General features: G+C 44.6%; 1 protein-coding gene across 5 annotated transcripts in view; it reads left to right on the forward strand.

Annotated features, from left to right (window-relative positions):
- Positions 1–3423: 3423 nt before the first annotated feature.
- Positions 3424–20400, forward strand: part of ppfia2 (PTPRF interacting protein alpha 2) — a 224663-nt gene continuing 207686 nt past the window's right edge. For 4 of the 5 annotated variants that reach the window (XM_031831593.1, XM_031831597.1, XM_031831594.1 and 1 more), the window contains exons 1-2: positions 3450–3715; positions 11304–11558. In XM_031831593.1, coding sequence (XP_031687453.1) covers positions 11310–11558 — 249 coding nt within the window. In that variant the 5' untranslated portion in view covers positions 3450–3715; positions 11304–11309. Of the gene's footprint in view, positions 3716–11303; positions 11559–20400 lie in introns of all 5 variants that reach the window. The other variant, XM_031831595.1, reaches the window with a different exon arrangement.

Raw genomic sequence — 20400 nt, forward strand, 5'->3', positions numbered from 1 at the left:
ATAACACATGATGGGTATGGGGTCCATTTGAATTCAATCACTTTTTGTCAACACCCCTTTTGATTTGAACAAAACCTTCCATACTTGCCCATTGTAGAAATGCTCAGTGCCATTTTAGTGCATTATCAGCCAAAACATGACACCCACTCTGTTTCAAGAGCATGTTGTCTCAACCGATGGCAGGCACAACCCAAAAACCTCAGATGACGTAAAATAGGCTCTAAGCTACAACATATGGGAATATGAAAAAAATAGTTTACACGTTTTTAGATCATTTGCGTTTAAAAAAATCTGAATTGACATATACAGTATGTCTCATGGTGTGGTGGGGTATGCAAAATGGGTCAACTTTGACCAACACGATGCCCCCATGAGCTGCAGTACAGTGTACCACACAAGCTGTAACCCGAAAGAGCTGCCTGAGTCCATGCCAGATTCAGAACCATGGACAGCGACACCACACTCAGGACAGTGTATCAGACAAACTGAAAGAGCTGCCTGAATCCATGCCAGATTCAGCACCACTGACATGGACACCACACTCAGGACAGTGTACCAGACAAGCTGAAAGAGCTTCCTGAATTCATGCCAGATTCAGCACCATGGACAGCGACACCACACTCAGCCTGTTTGGTGACTCCAGACCGTGTCTCCTACATTACCAGCGGTGGAGACGGGAAGTGCCCTGAGGCACTGGTCCAGAGCCAGCTTTGTTAATCAAGCTAATGAAGGTTGTGGATAGGCCATTGAAAACTAAGGCAGGTCCTGCATCAGATCTTGTGGGTAAGTTGACATCACTGCATGCCACTACTGTTCGAACACCACTTGTTGCATGAACACCAGACCTGGGTTCAAATTCATGTGTATTTGTTTATTTAAATACACACAACTCAGCACAATGTGAAATCATAAAGAAATACCTTTAATGTCCCTTTAAGGTCTGTGGGAAACCCTGCAGCCATACTTTATGAACATAATAGGCTTCTTTAATGATCTCTCACCACTAGTAATTGAATACCAATAAAACACAAAGCAGCCGGACTGTGTTAAAACATTTATAACTTGCTCTGTGAGAATGCTTGTTTTACAAAGCAAAATTATACTTGGTTCATCAACCTCTCCTAAACTACTTTAATATTTGATAAGCTGGAACATTGTGTTACTGTTACTGCTCACTATAGCCCCCATAGAGATCAGGTAAGCGATGACCCGTGTGTGGCTGCAACGTAGCTACATAAGAGAGTGGCTTTCATTGCATTTTCAAAGCTAGTCTGTTTGAGCGATTGTTGAAGCCTGCGTTTGACTTCTTTTTGTGAAGTGTTTTGGATTGCTATGGATATTATATGATTTAATTGTATAGATGGAACTCACAGAAATAAAATGGTACCTGATAACCTGTAAAGCAAATACTGTTAGATGCTCGCTTGACAGCTCTATGGATTCATCAAGTTGACTGTCAGCAAATATAAGTCAAAGTAGCTTAAAACAGAGAACATAAAGATATATAGAAAAGGTAAGGCCAGTCCAGGGGAGTTTGCATTCGTAGCTACATTTGTTTCCTATTTGGCCATATTGATGTTTCTAGCTATCGGTAAACAGGCCCTGTTATAAATTCAGACCCTCAATTTTGATTGTATATTTTCAATCACAAGATTGCTCAACAAACTTCAGAGGGAAAAATGATTTACAAATACAAGATGAAGTATGGCCTTGTCTCTGGGTGACATTTTCAAATGAATGAACTTGACATTGCATTCAGTTTTATTGCAACCATACATTCACTATTCGAGAAAAGGAGACTGGAAAACTACTGATATTGCTCTGTGGCCATATTGTAGTGAAGGACACCTTGTTAGATGATTTTATATTCTGTTAGGGGGCTTCATTCATAACACATTAATAAGCATAACATATAAATTCATAGCTAATTAATACATATTTAAAGACTACTAATGTACTCAGATTGCAGTATAGTCTTGGTATGCTCTAACAATATGGTTTTCAGTTAATCTTATAACTATATTGTCTTGTTTTGCACACTTTGTACAAAATAATAAAATGCAGTACTACAGGATATTTCTTAACGTAGCTCTTTATTAGGTAGCTATAACTGGCATGTTCACTTATTGCCAACCAGGATCAAACTGCCTATGACCTAACCATTTGGGTGGTCTTAACCAATCATAGCACAGTATGATATGGCAGTAAAATGCATCCGATTACAATTCAGTATGTTTACACATATGAATATGACATATATGATCAAATGAAACTGCTATTTTGAAAGACACAATCGACCTACTGCAGGCTACTGGTCCCAAATTCTTTCCAGATGCCAGTCAGTGTTTACCCGCGTCATAGAGCAGAAAGATAGAGGCATTCAAGAGGGTAATGCTGCTCGAGAGCACTGTAGGCCTATAGTGCTTACTAGACATCCGTATAAGGTAACCTAAGGCTATTCACCAATTGCTAAATACAACCGTGTGTGTTTAATCAGATGATGAGATAAATTATGGAAGAATCTCAAATCATAGACTCACAGTCACAGTTTGCATGACAATGTTTGTAACATCCACGAAAGGTAAGACATTTTAGGAACCCCTCGTTTTTTTAGGAGAGCAGAGGAAAAGTGGAATTTGCGTCTTTTGCGCATAATTTCCCTCCTCATCTTACATTACCATGTCTGTCCGGTCTAACATCTGTCAGTGGCAGACTGGCACTTCTACCTGTAGGAACGTCCTCAGGGGTGTCTTCATTAAAAAAAACTTTTACCTCGTGCCCAATAAATGCTCCACAGAGCCTAATATCTCGGGCAAAATGTTGTAGGTTTAAAGAGCAACAACTAAAGATATGGTCAACGTTGCAGTCGTCTGGGGAGATGTAAACATAATTGGAAGCACAGGCTCGATTACTACACAATTTATTCCGAGCCTGGCAGAAACCATCTCTGTGAAAGGGAAAGGTGAGATCGCAGGGAAGTGGAGGGAATATTTTTTTGTGAATGCATCGATCCGATTGTAAAACTGTGATGTAGGCTAACTGGACTAATACAAATACATGTTAAATGACATAACATTAGGTTGTGACAATATGATGACTGTATTTTTAAAAGGGATATTTATATATGCAATGTTAACACAATATGGATTCCATATCATACAGTCATGTTGCAAATTCCTGACACTTCCAAATGTAATTTAGCATCAGAATGCATAGCATTAGGGTGGCCATTACGCATTAGGCTATTCTACTTTTAAATACAACTTGTATTTTTCATCCAAGAAAAAATATATAATTGATACACACATTCTATGTATCGTGAACATATTCTGGTGAGCAGAGAATTGAACAACTGCAACTTTAAGATACAGCACACCTCCCCTCCGCCAGCTGAAACAATGGTCTTTACCAACTCTTCTTCTCGCATCAGGAATTTGTAACATGCCATATTATTACCAATGGGTATATCTGGAGAACCAAATGTCACCACGGAACAGGGCAATTTCAAGTTTTTGAAAATGCCAGCGGTTTATGCCTCCGCACATTTCATCGGAGCTTTCTTGTCGCTGCGTTTTGCCATTGGAGCTTCATCCTAGGACTGGATTGGCCGCTAATGGTCCCAGCTGTGCGATTTCGTTAGCTCGCGGAGACCGCAGTTGTCATTGATCCATTGAAGGAGCCTACATACAGTAACGTTCGCCTAAAGGAAAAAAACGTAAGTATGGAAACGGTTGTGGGCGAATAGAATGTCATTGATTGTTTTACCAATTGTCTGTCGAGATAATGATTGCACCCCACGACCTGCTGTTTTGCACAGAGAGCGCGCCCAAGGTGATTTAGAAATAGGCAACCTCTCACCCTCAACTTCGTTAATGATGTGAAAGATGTTGGAGTAGCCTACTAAATATAAACGGACGTGCCCATAGCCTACATTTTGCGTTAGTATGTAACCAATGCCTATAGTATAGTGGAGAGCTACAGAAAATCCGGACACTGTCAGAGTGTAGCGAAAGAGATAGTTAAAGGGGGCGGGATGGAGAAGCATGCATGATGTAATGCACTTAGAAATGGCCAAGGATTCTCCACAATTATCATTAAAGAGCATGGAAAACAATGTTACTGTGCAAAGATGAGATTAGCTCACTATTCCGCGCATGTCATGTGTTTCTGAGGAATAGAACACTGGGCTGTCATGTGTTTCTGAGGAATAGAACACTGGGCTGTCATGTGTTTCTGAGGAATAGAACACTGGGCTGTCATGTGTTTCTGAGGAATAGAACACTGGGCTGTCATGTGTTTCTGAGGAATAGAACACTGGGCTGTCATGTGTTTCTGAGGAATAGAACACTGGGCTGTCATGTGTTTCTGAGGAATAGAACACTGGGCTGTCATGAGTAGAATATGTGCCCCTCCTCTATATTAGCAGTGAATACTATTCACATCTGAGGAATGAGTGAAGATTGAGCATTCAGGCTCCTTCTGCCACACACACACACACACACACACACACACACACACACACACACACACACACACACACACACACACACACACACACACACACACACACACACACACACACACACACACACACACACACACACACACACACACACACACACACATTAATAGATGGATGAATACCTAATTAAAACACATATATGCCCTTGACTCAGTAATTATAACACATTAACATCTCATTCAATTATGCCAATTCTATCGTCATGCTCTTTGTCACTGCGATGTCAATGTAGAAAAAAATGACAGGTGAAACCACATGTACAAGCCATACCATTATTACATATGCTCTGCTCATGTTGTCTGATGCTCATTTGGGTGCCCGTCCTGCTGGATCCATGTGCACGTCTAACGTAGACCAGTGATTATAGTAAGATAATCATGTCACCTTAATGAGTATACAACTGAGTTGATTTCCCTCTGATGTACCTCCTTCATGCAAATACACTGTGCTTAATATGTCTGGTGAGAGAACAGCGCTTATTGCTACATGGGATCATGCAGAGGGCGACCGGTAGTAACAGGCAGAGAGAAAGAGCGGCCTTTATGTCTATAAAATTATAATTTCATTTAATTTATGGCCCAATTTGCATAATTGCCAGACGCCAAAGTAAAGGTAGCATAAAATGCCCAGCTTTGCCATTGAAACAATGTCAGACTGACCCAGGCGACCGGCTGCAAATCAGATCTGGCCTTCATTGTCTTTTTGGCCCAGTTCTATCTGTGTTCTTATTCATCTCCATCGATTGATTGTTTGCATGACCTTGCTGTAGGGGGTTGGGGTATAGGTGAGGCCGTGCTCATGCAACGCTGGTTTACATACACACACACACACATACATACACATGTAAACCCTCCTCTGCCCATTCTCTCCTGCTCCTTAATGACAGCGTGCTGGGTGAAACTCTACACTCAACCCCCCTTCTCATCCCCATCCCAGTCGGCAGCCCATTCACTAGTTGTGAGAGTCAGTGGGGCGGGGGGGAGACGTGAGGCTTTACTCAATGAATCAGCCACTCACAGGTCCTTTGCCCTACATTTGTGTCTACGTTGGGTTATATTACACCCACAATGTAGTGAGCTCAGTGGCATGGTCAGATGAAATTGATTTCATGTCAGGAAACCAGGCACTCCTTGCCTTGTGAATTTCTGACTCATTAAACATACGGAGAGGTCCTAGACTTGCAGTGGATTGAGTATTGTTTAAATGTGAGGGATCTTCCATCATCAACCATGCTAATATTCTGTGAACCTGCTTCTCAAGAGACTAGGGTTCTGTTGCAGTGATTGCATTGGAAGGGGTTGAATAGCTGTCTTTTTGGCAGCCAACAGCATTGTTGTCTGAAGTGTATTTGCGGGTATAGGCTGTCATATGAATGGGAATTCTCTATCTTCTCCCTCATTCACCAAACTGCTGTGTCATCTGTTTCCACCTGTCCAAGTGCTACAGGTGCCAAAGTGAGAATGAGTGAGTGTGAGTTAATAGTTTTTCCGATACACTTAAGATCACCAAAGCATTCCACTGCTGCACATTAGGCCTAGGCACATGCCAAGAAATCAAACATGGACATTATTTAAAAGTAGATTTGCCTTTAGTCAGCACCAATGTACCCTCTAAGCTGCGCACACTTCCTCCAGGACTGCTGCGCAGAAGAAATGCCTGACCGTGGAGAGACACAAGAGATTGAACTTCACTGAGTTTGCCCCATATACATCAAAGTTTTTTCTGTGGTCGAATCAACATTATAAACTGCGTGGTTCAAGCCCTGAATGCTGACTGGCTGACAGCCCTGGTATATCATACCGTATAGCACGGGTATGACAAAACATTTAGTATTACTGCTCTAATTACATTGGTAGCCAGTTTTATAATAGTAATAAGGCACCTCGGGTGTTTGTGATATATTGGCAATATACCACAGCTTAGGACTGTGTCCAGGCACTCTGTGTCGCGTCGTACATAAGAACAGCCCTTAGCTGTGGTATATTGGCCATATACCACACCTCCTCGGGCCTTATTACTTAATTTACTGCATCTCAGTGCTAGAGGCATCACTACAGATCCTGGTTCGATTCCAGGCTGTATCACAACTGGCTGTGATTGGGAGTCCCATAGGGCAGCGCACAATTGGCCCCATTTGGCCGGGTAGGCTGTCGTTGGCAATAAGAATGTGTTCTTAACTGACTTGCCTAGTTAAATAAAGATGAAATCAAAAACGAAATAAAGGGGCAGTGTTGTATTTTGACACGGGCTTGAATATGTAAATAAGCCAATAGGCAGAGGGGAAGCCTATATTATCTAATTATCTGTATGGTAAATATAATACATTTTATTTTGTAAAGTGGTTTCTTGCATCATACAACACAATGCAATTTACAGGCCCATGGTGTTACAGACTAAGTAAAGCACATTTTAATTAATTTCAAGACCTTCTTAATGTAAAAACGTTTTTTTAAAGTCCCATGCAATGTAGGCCTGCATTGAACACCACATATAGGCTTCTGTAGGCTATATCATAGAAATCAAAAGCTATTTCCATGTGAAAATGTAACTGGATTTGCTCCATTAGTTTTGTTGGTAGACCTACATTATGCTCAAATAGCCACAATAGCCTTTTGGCTACTGTCTAAAACGGTATGGATACAGCATCAGTGTTCACTGTAAGCGCTGAAAGTTGCACAAAATTCTCATAACGTTGGAGTTTCAGAATACCTCAAATTTGCTCAGTGGCCTAAACAATTGGAGGGAACATTTGTACACAATGCCACATAAAATACATAAAATATACTATACAGAGGAAAGGTACAAGCTCATCAAATACACAACAGCCTTTCTGATGCATTTCAGTCACTTCAAACCAGACTTCCTTCAGATTGAAATACTGTGAAAAGTACTGCCAGACTGATTTGTAATAGACTGTCATCACCTCAGTTAAAAAAGTAAACATTGGATTACAGTACATGACTTCTTCTTCTACAAATGCTTTGATATCAAAATACAGTCACATCAAAATGGGAACCCCTGGTGGAGTGCATGTTGTGCTGATGTAAGTCTTGGCGTTGTTCCTCACACAACAGCTCTCCACCTCCTTGTCATTCACATGGTGAAGAATGGAAACAATTGATCTTGACTCAGCTAATATTTCACACCGTAGAAATGTGTTTCAGTTTACTAGGTGTCTAGTTGAATGTGACTCATCAACATGTGTTTTTATTTTAGCATGCCCTCTATAACGTAGGTACAGAGGACTGTTTGGTACACAGGAAATTACTGACACAGTCAAATTATTGACATATTTAAAAAAAAAAATTTGATATGTCATAACCTGTTAATAAGACCTACCTGCATGTCATTTCTGATGAGTGTCAGAACCAAATCGTTCAAATTAGAGCATTCTAATATTACTGATAATAAGGCCACAGTGTGTCTCTGATGGGATTTTACCCTGATGTATAGGCTTCAGTTGATTTCTTTCATCCCTCTCTACACATCTTCCCATGTTCCTGGGTGTTGAGAACAGTGCTGAATAGCCACGCTTGGCTGTATCATTCTGAACCAGGCCCTTGTGTTGCTGTTGTGGAGCTCCTTATCTAACATCTACACATTGAATTGTCCCCATTAATTCGATTAAAGTCAGGCCATTCAGGAAGTTAGAGGGAACTTGCTGATTTGTGGAGTGGTTAGTGCAGGACCATTGGGTCGAACATTTGTAAGTGCCTCGGTCCCAGTTCCAATGTGGATGTTTAGCCACCTGCTGTAATATTTCTCATGACTTTTCATTTGTGAAGATTTTCTATGTGCTTTCTGACCTCCATAGTCAGTAAATATTCAATGAAATATCTAAGATAATTCCTCAAAGATGCATGATGGCAATTCATATACAGTACAGTGATACTCCCAATGGCGGTTCCAATCTTACACCTTCATAAAGAGAATGTAGAATCCTACAGTTGTCACCACAAGGGTTCAGGAAGGCTTTGACTGTATTGGGTGTGAGGCACCCATAGAGATAGATAGAGGACTCCTCTTTATATCTGGAGGCATTATAGCGTCTGTGACAGCATGGGCAGCGCCAAAGAGGCTACAACCCATAGGAATCCACACCCAGTTGGCTACTTTGACCTCTTTAAAATGGTGGAAGCCCTCAATGGCGCTGCCCACGCTTAAACTGACTTTTGTTCACTTGAGGCCTCTATCATTCTCAGTGGATGCACCACAGAAGGTGTCAGTCTGCCCCCCATACACCACTCTAGAGGGATGCAGTGGGGTTAGATGGAATCGGTAGTGGTGGGGGTTGGAAGACATAGGGGGGGGGGGGGGGCTCTGCACTGATTGGGAAGGTAACCCAGCCCTCCAATCCCTCTGAATAATTCATTAATTGGCATATGGCACAGGGAGCAAGACCCATTGATCCTGCCAGTGCACGTTCCTCCCACCTCCCCACCGCCTCTGTGCTGCAGAATGTGTTCTATTGAGCGTCTCATCCCCTCTCTCTGATTTGATATCATTCCATTTCATCCTTGTCCTTGCGTCTTAGTGGTTTTATGGGGTAGTTAGAAATGGGCGCTGAAGCGGTCGCGCTGGGCTTATTTTTTTTTATATACTTTCTATCGACTTAACCTGCCTCGTTTTCTGTACTGCATTTATAGACTCCACGTCCATTTGTTCTGGTTTGTCTCGTTATTGCGTGTGGTTATTCTGACATAAAGGTCAAAATAAAGGATTGAATTGGCTATAGAGTTGTTTTTTATTGACGACATGTTGATAACAGCCTCATATCTGGCCCATGATAGTGTAATATACAGATATGGTCAGACTAGGTTGTAGGCCTCTGTGAGAGTATCACTATGCTACACACAGCAGTACACACATTTCTGTCTGTTTCATGTGAATATACCCCTTAGACAGTGACATGAAAGCTGTTAGTTCTGTCCTGGGTGTATCTTAAACCACTGCATCACGTTCACACCACGGTGCATGGCAATAAGAAGCAGTCCACTACAAACACTGTCAGAGACACTAAACAATGTTCAATGTGTGTTCTATGTTAGTTTAAGAAGCCATGGGGATCATTAAGCCAACACACACTAACTCAAACCTCTCCCTGCCCCCCTGCCCCCCCTCCCGCCCGCCTGCCACTGTACTTGGTAGAATTCACAGCTTATATAGGCGTGCCGCTGCGTAGCGACAACATACAGTGGTATCCTGGCGTTATGGGAGAAAATAGTTTGTCCAAGTAGCCAACCGAAATCTACTTTAACATAGTTGTAGAAATGGGAAAATCCATTGGTGGAATTTTTGTGTTTTCTTTGAGGTTGAGATGGAGACCGATCACCTGTTTCTGTGTTGCTGAGACAATAAGTTGAATGAGCTGTAATCAAGTCTAATTGGTGTCATTAAATTACGAGTTATTATTGTGTGATAACAGTGTGCGACACTCAATTGTTTCTTCTCTTCCTGTTTAAAGACATGAACCCTATGAGCATCTGTAGTTAGGTCCTCCGCTATACACAACCTGTGTTTGGAACAGTAGGGTTTTACTATACAGCTGGACTGCATGATCATCACAGACACCAGCTCTCTAGTCTAGTCTGGTCTCTCAGGTTTAAATGGTAACGGATGGTGTCTGAATGGGAGGCAGTGGGAGGCTGGCTGTGTGCCGGGGCCTGCGCTGAGACCCCAGACTCCTGCTAGGAGAGGCTGCTGGGAGACAGACTTGCCATTATATAGGCTACCCATCGATGGCGAGGGGACTGACCATAGGTCTGTCTATCGGTCTGTGTCTCTGTGACATCACATTTGTAGTGTCTGTGGTTCACATCTCTGCTGAAGTGATGGAATGTTGGACAAGAGGACAGTGTGAATGCGGGTTTAAGATACTGTATGTAGGGTTGTTTCATGTGTGCATTAATGTGGTGAGTAATGGGGATGGTTAAAGAGCTGTGTTGTCATAGGTCAACATCTGCTTCTGTGAAGTTGTGGACACAGCTGGCAAGGTACAGACTGGTGGAGGTGGAAGGCAAAGATCAGCCAAAACCTCCTAGGAATGCTATAGCTTCAGATATTCACAATAGTATAGATCTGCTGCATTATACAACCAGACACAAGCTGGCCCATAAAATAGTATGAGTGTTAAAACTAGGGCAGAACGAATGGCTAGCCTCCCAAGACGTTGACACAGCCTTGAAACACTGGAGAGATGTGGAGCCATGCTCCCTGTCTGTCTGTCTGTCTGTCCTCTCTCTCTCTCTCTCTCTCTCTCTCTCTCTCTCTCTCATACACACACACGTTCTTGCCAAGAGAATCTCCCTGCCCTAAGCAGGAGGTCACTGAGGCCCAGAGGTCTCTAAGCCGTCTGGCCCCCTACAGTGGAGACCCTGTCCTCTGTCATCCCTCGCGTCATGTCTCTGGTGTCTTTGAGTCTGAGGGAAGGTGACACCAATCAAGGCTTTGTAAACACAGGAAACACAGGGTTCATGCTGCCTCTAGATGAGATTGAGGCTCACAGTGCTGCAGCTCTGAAAGTGTAGGACTACATCATCTCTATTTCTGGTCGAGATCTTTGTATTTTTTATGACTGAAACACAGAATGAATCACCTAATCATCACTTAAAACATCAGTTTTATGTACAGGTTTATGACTTGATCATTAGACTGTTGTAAGATCCAAGATGTTTTCCTGGAACAACATCACAATAAAACTCCCTAGCCCTACCTCACATAGAACAACCACTGAGCATCACCCTCTGACCTGGCTAACCTTTGACCCCTTCCCCCCACCCAGGGTGAGATGATGTGCGAGGTGATGCCCACCATCAGCGAGGACACGGCGCTGAGCCAGCGGGGCTCCCAGAGCAGTGCCTCGGACCCAGACTCCCACTTTGAGCAGCTGATGGTCAACATGCTGGATGAGAGAGACCGCCTGTTGGACACGCTGAGGGAGACCCAGGAGAGCCTGGGGATGTCCCAGCAGCACCTGGAGGACGTTATCTACGACCGGGACTCACTGCAGCGCCAGCTCAGCTCCGCCCTGCCACAGGTAACATACCGTTACACCCAGAAGTCTCTTCCTTGTTAATGTATGTTAAGCATACAGTAACATGAAGGTCCTTCATGGCTATTGGAGATGACAGTGGTTGTGTGTACACTATCCATACTGTATGGTCCAATTCTATTCTGAGGTAAAACGCATAGAAATTGATAGAACACAACTGTGCACATTTTCTTAGCTCCGCTCTGCCACAGGTATTGTACAGCATAGGAGTCAATTCCTTCCATGTGTGTTGAGCACTATGTTCTGGACCATGTGATACAGCTAGGTTACAACTAGGAGTTGGGTGGTCCATCAAGGTTATTCCTTCCACTTCAGAGATGAGAAGGGTTGAATATTCATTGCACATACCATACAGTATGGTCCAATTTCTATATTTCACCAATAAAGACTGAGGGGGTGCGGTACATGGCCAATATACCACGGCTAAGGGCGGTTCTTAGGAACGGCGCAAAGCATGCCACAAACCCACATGCTACTGGTTACCAACGTATTTAGAGCAGTACAAATGATATCTCTTGCAATAGTCATGTCATTGAAAGTGAGCTGCTACACAATATTAGTTTCAAGGGCGGCAGGTAGCCAAGCTGCTAAGAGCGTTGGGCCAGTAACTGAAAGGCCGCTGGTTCGAATCCCCGAGCCGACTAGGTGAAAAATCTGTCTGTGCCCTTGAGCAAGACACTTAACCCTAATTGCTCCTGTAAGTCCCTCTGGATAAGAGCATCTGCTAAAGAACTGTAATGTAAATGCATTCATCCCATAGTCGTCCCATGGCAATAAAAACAACACTTGGAATGCAGTGAGGAGCAGTGAAAGGGAATGGAATTGCGCTGACATTTTGGGTCTAGTGTGTTCATTGGTTGTTCGTTTGCCAGCGACATGGGCAAATAAGGGCTTGCCTAATAATTCCTATTAAAGTAGAGATTATCTCGCTGGCAGAAAGTGTGTCAGTAATTGTAGTCACAAGTTCCCCCTGCTTCTCTTGAGGTTTCACTGGAAGAAAAGAGGACTTTGTTCACAGGAGGTGCTGGCCGATACCGACTGTAAATCCACATGGTTTTAGAGACAAACAAAGCACACAGACTGTATTGGCTGTGATTTGATCAGCAGGCAAACACTAACTTAAAAGGGGTTGTCGGGTCTTATAATACCATAATAATCTGGTTTTACCTCTAGAACATTTTAAATGTATTTTCTTAGAATTGATATAACCTAGATATGAACCATTAACCTTTATAGGTGACCTGGTCATAGGGTTACAGACCAGTTCATAGGGTTACAGACAAGTTCATAGGGTTACAGGCCAGGTCATAGGGTTACAGGCCAGGTCATAGGGTTACAGACCAGTTCATAGGGTTACAGACCAGGTCATAGGGTTACAGACCAGTTCATAGGGTTACAGGCCAGGTCATAGGGTTAAAGACCAGTTCATAGGGTTACAGACCAGTTCATAGGGTTACAGACCAGTTCATAGAGTTACAGGCCAGGTCATAGGGTTACAGGCCAGGTCATAGGGTTACAGGCCAGTTCATAGGGTTACAGACCAGGTCATAGGGTTAAAGACCAGTTCATAGGGTTACAGACCAGTTCATAGGGTTACAGACCAGTTCATAGAGTTACAGGCCAGGTCATAGGGTTACAGGCCCGGTCATAGGGTTACAGGCCAGTTCATAGGGTTACAGACCAGTTCATAGGGTTACAGACCAGGTCATAGGGTTACAGGCCAGGTCATAGGGTTACAGACCAGTTCATAGGGTTACAGACCAGGTCATAGGGTTACAGACCAGTTCATAGGGTTACAGGCCAGGTCATAGGGTTAAAGACCAGTTCATAGGGTTACAGACCAGTTCATAGGGTTACAGACCAGTTCATAGAGTTACAGGCCAGGTCATAGGGTTACAGACCAGTTCATAGGGTTACAGGCCAGGTCATAGGGTTACAGACCAGTTCATAGGGTTACAGACCAGTTCATAGGGTTACAGGCCAGGTCATAGGGTTAAAGACCAGTTCATAGGGTTACAGACCAGTTCATAGGGTTACAGACCAGGTCATAGGGTTACAGACCAGTTCATAGGGTTACAGGCCAGGTCATAGGGTTAAAGACCAGTTCATAGGGTTACAGACCAGTTCATAGGGTTACAGACCAGTTCATAGAGTTACAGGCCAGGTCATAGGGTTACAGGCCAGGTCATAGGGTTACAGACCAGTTCATAGGGTTACAGACCAGGTCATAGGGTTACAGGCCAGGTCATAGGGTTACAGGCCAGGTCATAGGGTTACAGACCAGTTCATAGGGTTACAGACCAGTTCATAGGGTTACAGACCAGTTCATAGGGTTACAGACCAGGTCATAGGGTTACAGACCAGGTCATAGAGTTACAGGCCAGGTCATAGGGTTACAGGCCAGGTCATAGGGTTACAGACCAGTTCATAGGGTTACAGACCAGGTCATAGGGTTACAGACCAGTTCATAGGGTTACAGACCAGTTCATAGGGTTACAGACCAGGTCATAGGGTTACAGACCAGTTCATAGGGTTACAGGCCAGGTCATAGGGTTAAAGACCAGTTCATAGGGTTACAGACCAGTTCATAGGGTTACAGACCAGTTCATAGAGTTACAGGCCAGGTCATAGGGTTACAGGCCAGGTCATAGGGTTACAGACCAGTTCATAGGGTTACAAACCAGGTCATAGGGTTACAGGCCAGGTCATAGGGTTACAGGCCAGGTCATAGGGTTACAGACCAGTTCATAGGGTTACAGACCAGTTCATAGGGTTACAGACCAGTTCATAGGGTTACAGACCAGGTCATAGGGTTACAGACCAGGTCATAGGGTTACAGACCAGTTCATAGGGTTACAGACCCGGTCATAGGGTTACAAACCCGGTCATAGGGTTACAGACCCAGTCATAGGGTTACAGGCCAGGTCATAGGGTTACAGACCCGGTCATAGGGTTACAGGCTAGGTCATAGGGTTACAGGCCAGGTCATAGGGTTACAGACCAGTTCATAGGGTTACAGGCCAGGTCATAGGGTTACAGGCCAGGTCATAGGGTTACAGGCCAGGTCATAGGGTTACAGGCCAAGTCATAGGGTTACAGACCGGTCATAGGGTTACAGACCCGGTCATAGGGTTACAGACCCGGTCATAGGGTTACAGACCCGGTCATAGGGTTACAGGCCAGGTCATAGGGTTACAGACCCGGTCATAGGGTTACAGGCTAGGTCATAGGGTTACAGGCCAGGTCATAGGGTTGCAGACCGGTCATAGGGTTACAGACCCGGTCATAGGGTTACAGACCCGGTCATAGGGTTACAGGCCAGGTCATAGGGTTACAGACCCGGTCATAGGGTTACAGGCTAGGTCATATGGTTACAGGCCAGGTCATAGGGTTACAGACCAGTTCATAGGGTTACAGGCCAGGTCATAGGGTTACAGGCCCGGTCATAGGGTTACAGACCAGTTCATAGGGTTACAGACCAGTTCATAGGGTTACAGACCCGGTCATAGGGTTACAGACCCGGTCATAGGGTTACAGGCCAGGTCATAGGGTTACAGACCCGGTCATAGGGTTACAGGCTAGGTCATAGGGTTACAGGCCAGGTCATAGGGTTACAGACCAGTTCATAGGGTTACAGGCCAGGTCATAGGGTTACAGGCCAGGTCATTGGGTTACAGACCAGGTCATAGGGTTACAGGCCAGGTCATAGGGTTACAGGCCAGGTCATAGGGTTACAGACCAGGTCATTGGGTTACAGACCCGGCCATAGGGTTACACAGTAGATGTATGTTCAGTATATCCCCTGTGAGTCTGTGGCTTCTATGTTCCATCTTTACAGTCATGGCCAAAAGTTTTGAGAATGACACAAATATACATTTTCACAAAGTCTGCTGCCTCAGTTTGTATGATGGCAATTTGCATATACTCCAGAATGTTATGAAAAGTGACCAGATAAATTGCAATTAATTGCAAAGTCCCTCTTTGCCATGCAAAGACATTTCGACTGTATTTCAGTCCTGCCACAAAAGGACCAGATGACATCATGTCAGTGATTCTCTAATTAACACAGGTGTGAGTGTTGACGAGGAAAAGGCTGGAGATCACTCTGTCATGCTGATTGAGTTCGAATAACAGACTGTAAGCTTCAAAAGGAGGGTGGTGCTTGGAATCATTGTTCAACTTCTCCCAACCATCCAGGAACAGTTTGGTGATGAACAATGCCTTTTCAAGCATGACGGAGCACCTTGCCATAAGGCAAACGTGATAACTAAGTGGCTAGGGGAACAAAACATCGATATTATAATCTCATTGAGAACTTGTGGTCAATCCTCAAGAGGCGGGTGGACAAACAAAAACCCATTAATTCTGACAAATTCCAAGCATTGATTATGCAAGAATGGGCTGCCATCAATCAGGATGTGGCCCAGAAGTTGACTCTTTGCATCAACTTCATGTAATTGTCAATAAAAGCCTTTGACACGTATAAAATGCTTGTAACTATACTTCAGTATTACATAGTAACATCTGACAAAAATATTTAAAGACACTGGGGCAGCAGACTTTGTGAAAATTAATATTTGTGTCATTCTCAAAACTTTTGGCCACGACTGTATATGTTGTGATTTATTCATTCATGTGACTGTGTTTGAACTCAGGGTTATTTGGATTCTTGCTCCAACTGTATATTTTGCCTGAGGGTGTCTCTCACCCTCTTCAGCTGCTATTATAACACAGGCATACCGTACAGTAGAGAGGCTGGCTGGGGGAAGTGAAAGAGGGTGATCCTGGACCAAAACACGCATCTCCTTGTGAAAGACTGAGGGTTTGTAGTGCTCTGTTTGGGAACACCGTTCAGTTGTCAGTATGCATTGCCCTGATTGATGAGAAGAAAAGTCAGGTAAATATTAAAATAGCCACAGCGCTCCACAGGACACGTTTTTACAGCTACAACCTCTACTTCAAACTCCAACTCGCTGCGTACATCTGCAGCAGTGGTAGTAGTATCTTTCCCGTCATGTCAGTCAATTTATGCCGCTTCATTCCCGGATGAAGACGTCTGGGGACGGAAAATGAAATGGCGACCAAATGAAATAGCTCTGCCATTATCCCACGTTTTCTGACAGACTCTGCTAGTAAAACACAGATAAAACTCAGATAATGATGTACGGCTTGTCACTGTCTGACAGCGAAGTTGACGTACTACTCTGTGGCGCTCCTAGGCACCATTTTAAATGAGATGTCACCAGGCAATCTGGATCCCTCCCCTGATGTTACCCCCATCATGCACAAATGCTTCCATTAATGAATGTGGTGGCAGCATTTTTTTAAGCCTGTACGATATCAATATCACACTAATGCTTCATGAGGCAGTTCGTTGGACCTCTGTAATTGTGGGGAGGTTCTTACCCAGGAGAAAGGTTGGCTCCTGTTTCCCATTTTAATGGATGACTGATAAAGATTCCGTGTACAGAGAGAGAGAGAGAGTCTGTTGGACAAGGAACGGGGTAACGGATTTTTACAAAACAGTGTACAAAACATTAAGAACACGTGCTTTTTCCATGACATAGAATGACCAGGTTATTCCAGGTGAAAGCTATGATCCCTTATTGATGTCACCTGTTAAATCCACTTTAATCAGTGTAGATGAAGGGGAGGAGACAGGTTAAAGGATTTTTAAGCCTTGAGACATGGATTGTGTAAGTGTGCCATTCAGTGCGTAAATGGGCAAGATAAAAGATTGAAGTGTTTTTGAACTGGGTATAGTGTTGGTGCCAGGCACACTGGTTTCTGTCAAGAACTGCAACACTGCTGAGTTTCCCATGTGTATCGAGAATGGTCCACCATTCAAAGGACATCCAGCCAACGTGACAACTGTGGAGCGCTTTCGACACCTTGTAGAGTCCATGTCCCGACGAATTGAGGCTGTTCTGAGGGCAAAGAGGGTGCAACTCAATATTAGGAATGTGTCCTTAATGTTTTGTCCACTCAGTGTATATCTGTAGTAGACTGTCATATGTTAAATCATTTTGACAGTGCTTGGTTATGTTTGTAGTATCTTTCAAAGCACTTTGAACCATTGATTTTTTTCAGTACTACAAGGCAGTGCAGAGAATTAAGTAAGCTGGCAGACATAATTATTTAGGGTAGATCTTAAAGAGGCCGAGAGATAGCTGCCGGGTGAGGGAGTTGTGTGTGTGTGTACATGTGCGTAGAGAGGCTTTTTTCAGAAATGGAAGTGGCCTCATTCAGTAGCTTGTGGTGGAGCCACACCGGTATCTCTCTCTCTACTAACAGAGAGGTCTGTAGCAGCAGGCTTCAGTTAGGCCCCTCCCAACCTTCCTCCCTATAGTCACCCCCCCCCCCCCCCCCCCCCCCCCCACCTCTCTCTCTTTCTCTCTCTCTCCATTTCTATGTCAGGGTCACGACTCCTCTGTTCCTTGTCACGTCACGTTTGGCTGATCGGAGTGACATCCTCCACGCCTTGAGGTCATATCCTATCCGCGTTGTGCATAACAATGCAACAACATCCCTCTTTCCATCCATCCCGCCGTCCGTTGTGTTGTGGTCCAGAACAGAGGTGTGTGGGGTGGGGTGGGGGGGTGGGGGGGGGGGGGGGGGGGGGGGGGGGGGGCATGGAGCGGTGGTGGGCAGTGGGCAGCCATTAGCTCCCTTTGTGTCGGCAGCTCATGCCCGCTTGGAACCCATGCAAGGCAGCGCCGGCTGCCAAGAAGCCATTGACTTTAACGGCATGGTTAAGCCGCCGCTGCCTTTGTAGGGGCAGCACGTGGTGGGCACGCTCACCCGAGACTGTGGTGACTAGTGAGAGAGGGAGAGGGCCTTTGGAAGGCCGCTCAGCTGGTAGCACAACAAACCCAGCTGGCAGTGGGCTCAGGTCCTGCTGGAGGCTCTCTCTCTCTGGTGTCTCTGTCATGGCCGTCCAAACAACATGGACTGACTGGCTGCCCAGAGCAGAGACGGCCGTGGTTCTGTGTCCTGCTCTCTCCACACTGTCTGACTTTGACAGCACTCCTGCACCTGTAGGAGTCCTGCCTTACTCAGTATGCTAAGGTTGATCATGCCCATATGAGCTTCGGGTCATTGGTTAGTTAGCTTAGACTGCTAAAACAGACTGTAGATATTCCTCTGCTGTGCTCTTTAAAAGCAGTATTTCAACTCCCGATGCAAAAGCACATCTTCTTTTATTCATTCATCCCTGTGATATTTTTTTCCCAAACCTCTGCTACAGCGGACCACTGCTCTCTTCAAATCGAATCAAAATCACATTTTATTGGTCACATACACATGGTTAGCAGATGTTAATGTGCGTGTAGTGAAATGCTTGTGCTTCTAGTTCCGACAGTGCAGTAATATCTAACAAGTAATCTAACAAATTCACAACAACTACCTTATACACACAAATCTAAAGGGGTGAATGAGAATACGTACATATAAGTATATGGATGAGCGATGGCCGAGCAGCATAGGAAAGGGGCAATAGATGGTATAAAATAGAGTATATACATGTGATATGAGTAATGTAAGATCTGTAAACATTATTAAAGTGGCATTATTTAAAGTGACTAGTGATCCATTTACTAAAGTGGCCAGTGATTGGGTCTCAATGTAGGCAGAAGCCTCTCTGAGGTAGTTTCTCTCAAAGCACTGAGTTAGTGATGACTGTTAAACAGTCATCACTAACTCAGTGCTTTGAGAGAAACTTTTACACCCCCTATGGGGGGTGGCCTTGAGATAGAAGCTGTTTTTCAGTCTCTCGATCCCTGCTTTGATGCACCTGTACTGACCTCGCCTTCTGGGTGATAGCGGGGCGAACAGGCAGTGGCTCGGGTGGTTGTTGTCCTTGATGATCTTTTTGGCCTTCCTGCGACATCGGGTTGTGTAGGTGTCCTGAAGGGCAGGTAGTTTGCCCCCGGTGATGCGTTGTGCAGACTGCACCACCCTCTAGAGAGCCGTGTGGTTGAGGGCGGTGCAGTTGCCGTACCAGGCTGTGATAAAGCCCGACAGGATGCTCTCGATTGTCTATCTGTAAAAGTTTGTCAGGGTTTTGGGTGTCAAGCCAAATTTCTTCAGCCCCCTGAGGTTGAAGAGGTGCTGCTGCGCCTTCTTCACCACACTGTCTGTTTGGGTGGACCATTTCAGTTTGTCTGTGATGTGTACGCCGAGGAACTTAACTTACCACCTTCTCTACTTATGTCGCTTCGATGTGGATAGGTGGGTGCTCCCTCTGCTGTTTCCTTTGTTTTGTTGACATTGAGTGAGAGGTTGTTGTTGATAATCAAGCCTACCACTGTTGTGTCATCTGCAAACTTGATGATTGAGTTGGAGGTGTGCATGGCCACGCAGTCATGGGTGAACAGGGTGTACAGGAGGGGGCTGAGCATGCACCCTTGTGGTGCCCCAGTGTTGAGGATCAGCAGGGTGGAGATGTTGTTTCCTACCTTCACCACCTCAGAAAGTCCAGGACCCAATTGCACAGGGCGGGGTTGAGGCCCAGGGCCTCTAGCTTGATGATGAGCTTGGAGGGTACTATGGTGTTGAATGCTGAGCTGTAGTCAATGAACAGCATTCTTACATAGGTATTCCTTTTGTCCAGATGCGATAGGGCAGTGTAATGGTGCGTCGTCTGTGGACCTGTTGAGGCGGTATGCAAACTGAAGTGGGTCTAGGGTGGCCGGTAAGGTGGAGGTAATATGATCCTTGACTAGTCTCTCAAAGCACTTCATGATGAGAGAAGTGAGTGCTATGGGGCAGTAGTCATTTACTTCAGTTATCTTTGACTTCTTGTCTACAGGAACAATGGTATCTTGAA

The sequence above is a fragment of the Oncorhynchus kisutch genome, linkage group LG9, assembly GCF_002021735.2.
Source record: "Oncorhynchus kisutch isolate 150728-3 linkage group LG9, Okis_V2, whole genome shotgun sequence".
In the NCBI taxonomy this organism is placed as follows: domain Eukaryota; kingdom Metazoa; phylum Chordata; class Actinopteri; order Salmoniformes; family Salmonidae; genus Oncorhynchus; species Oncorhynchus kisutch.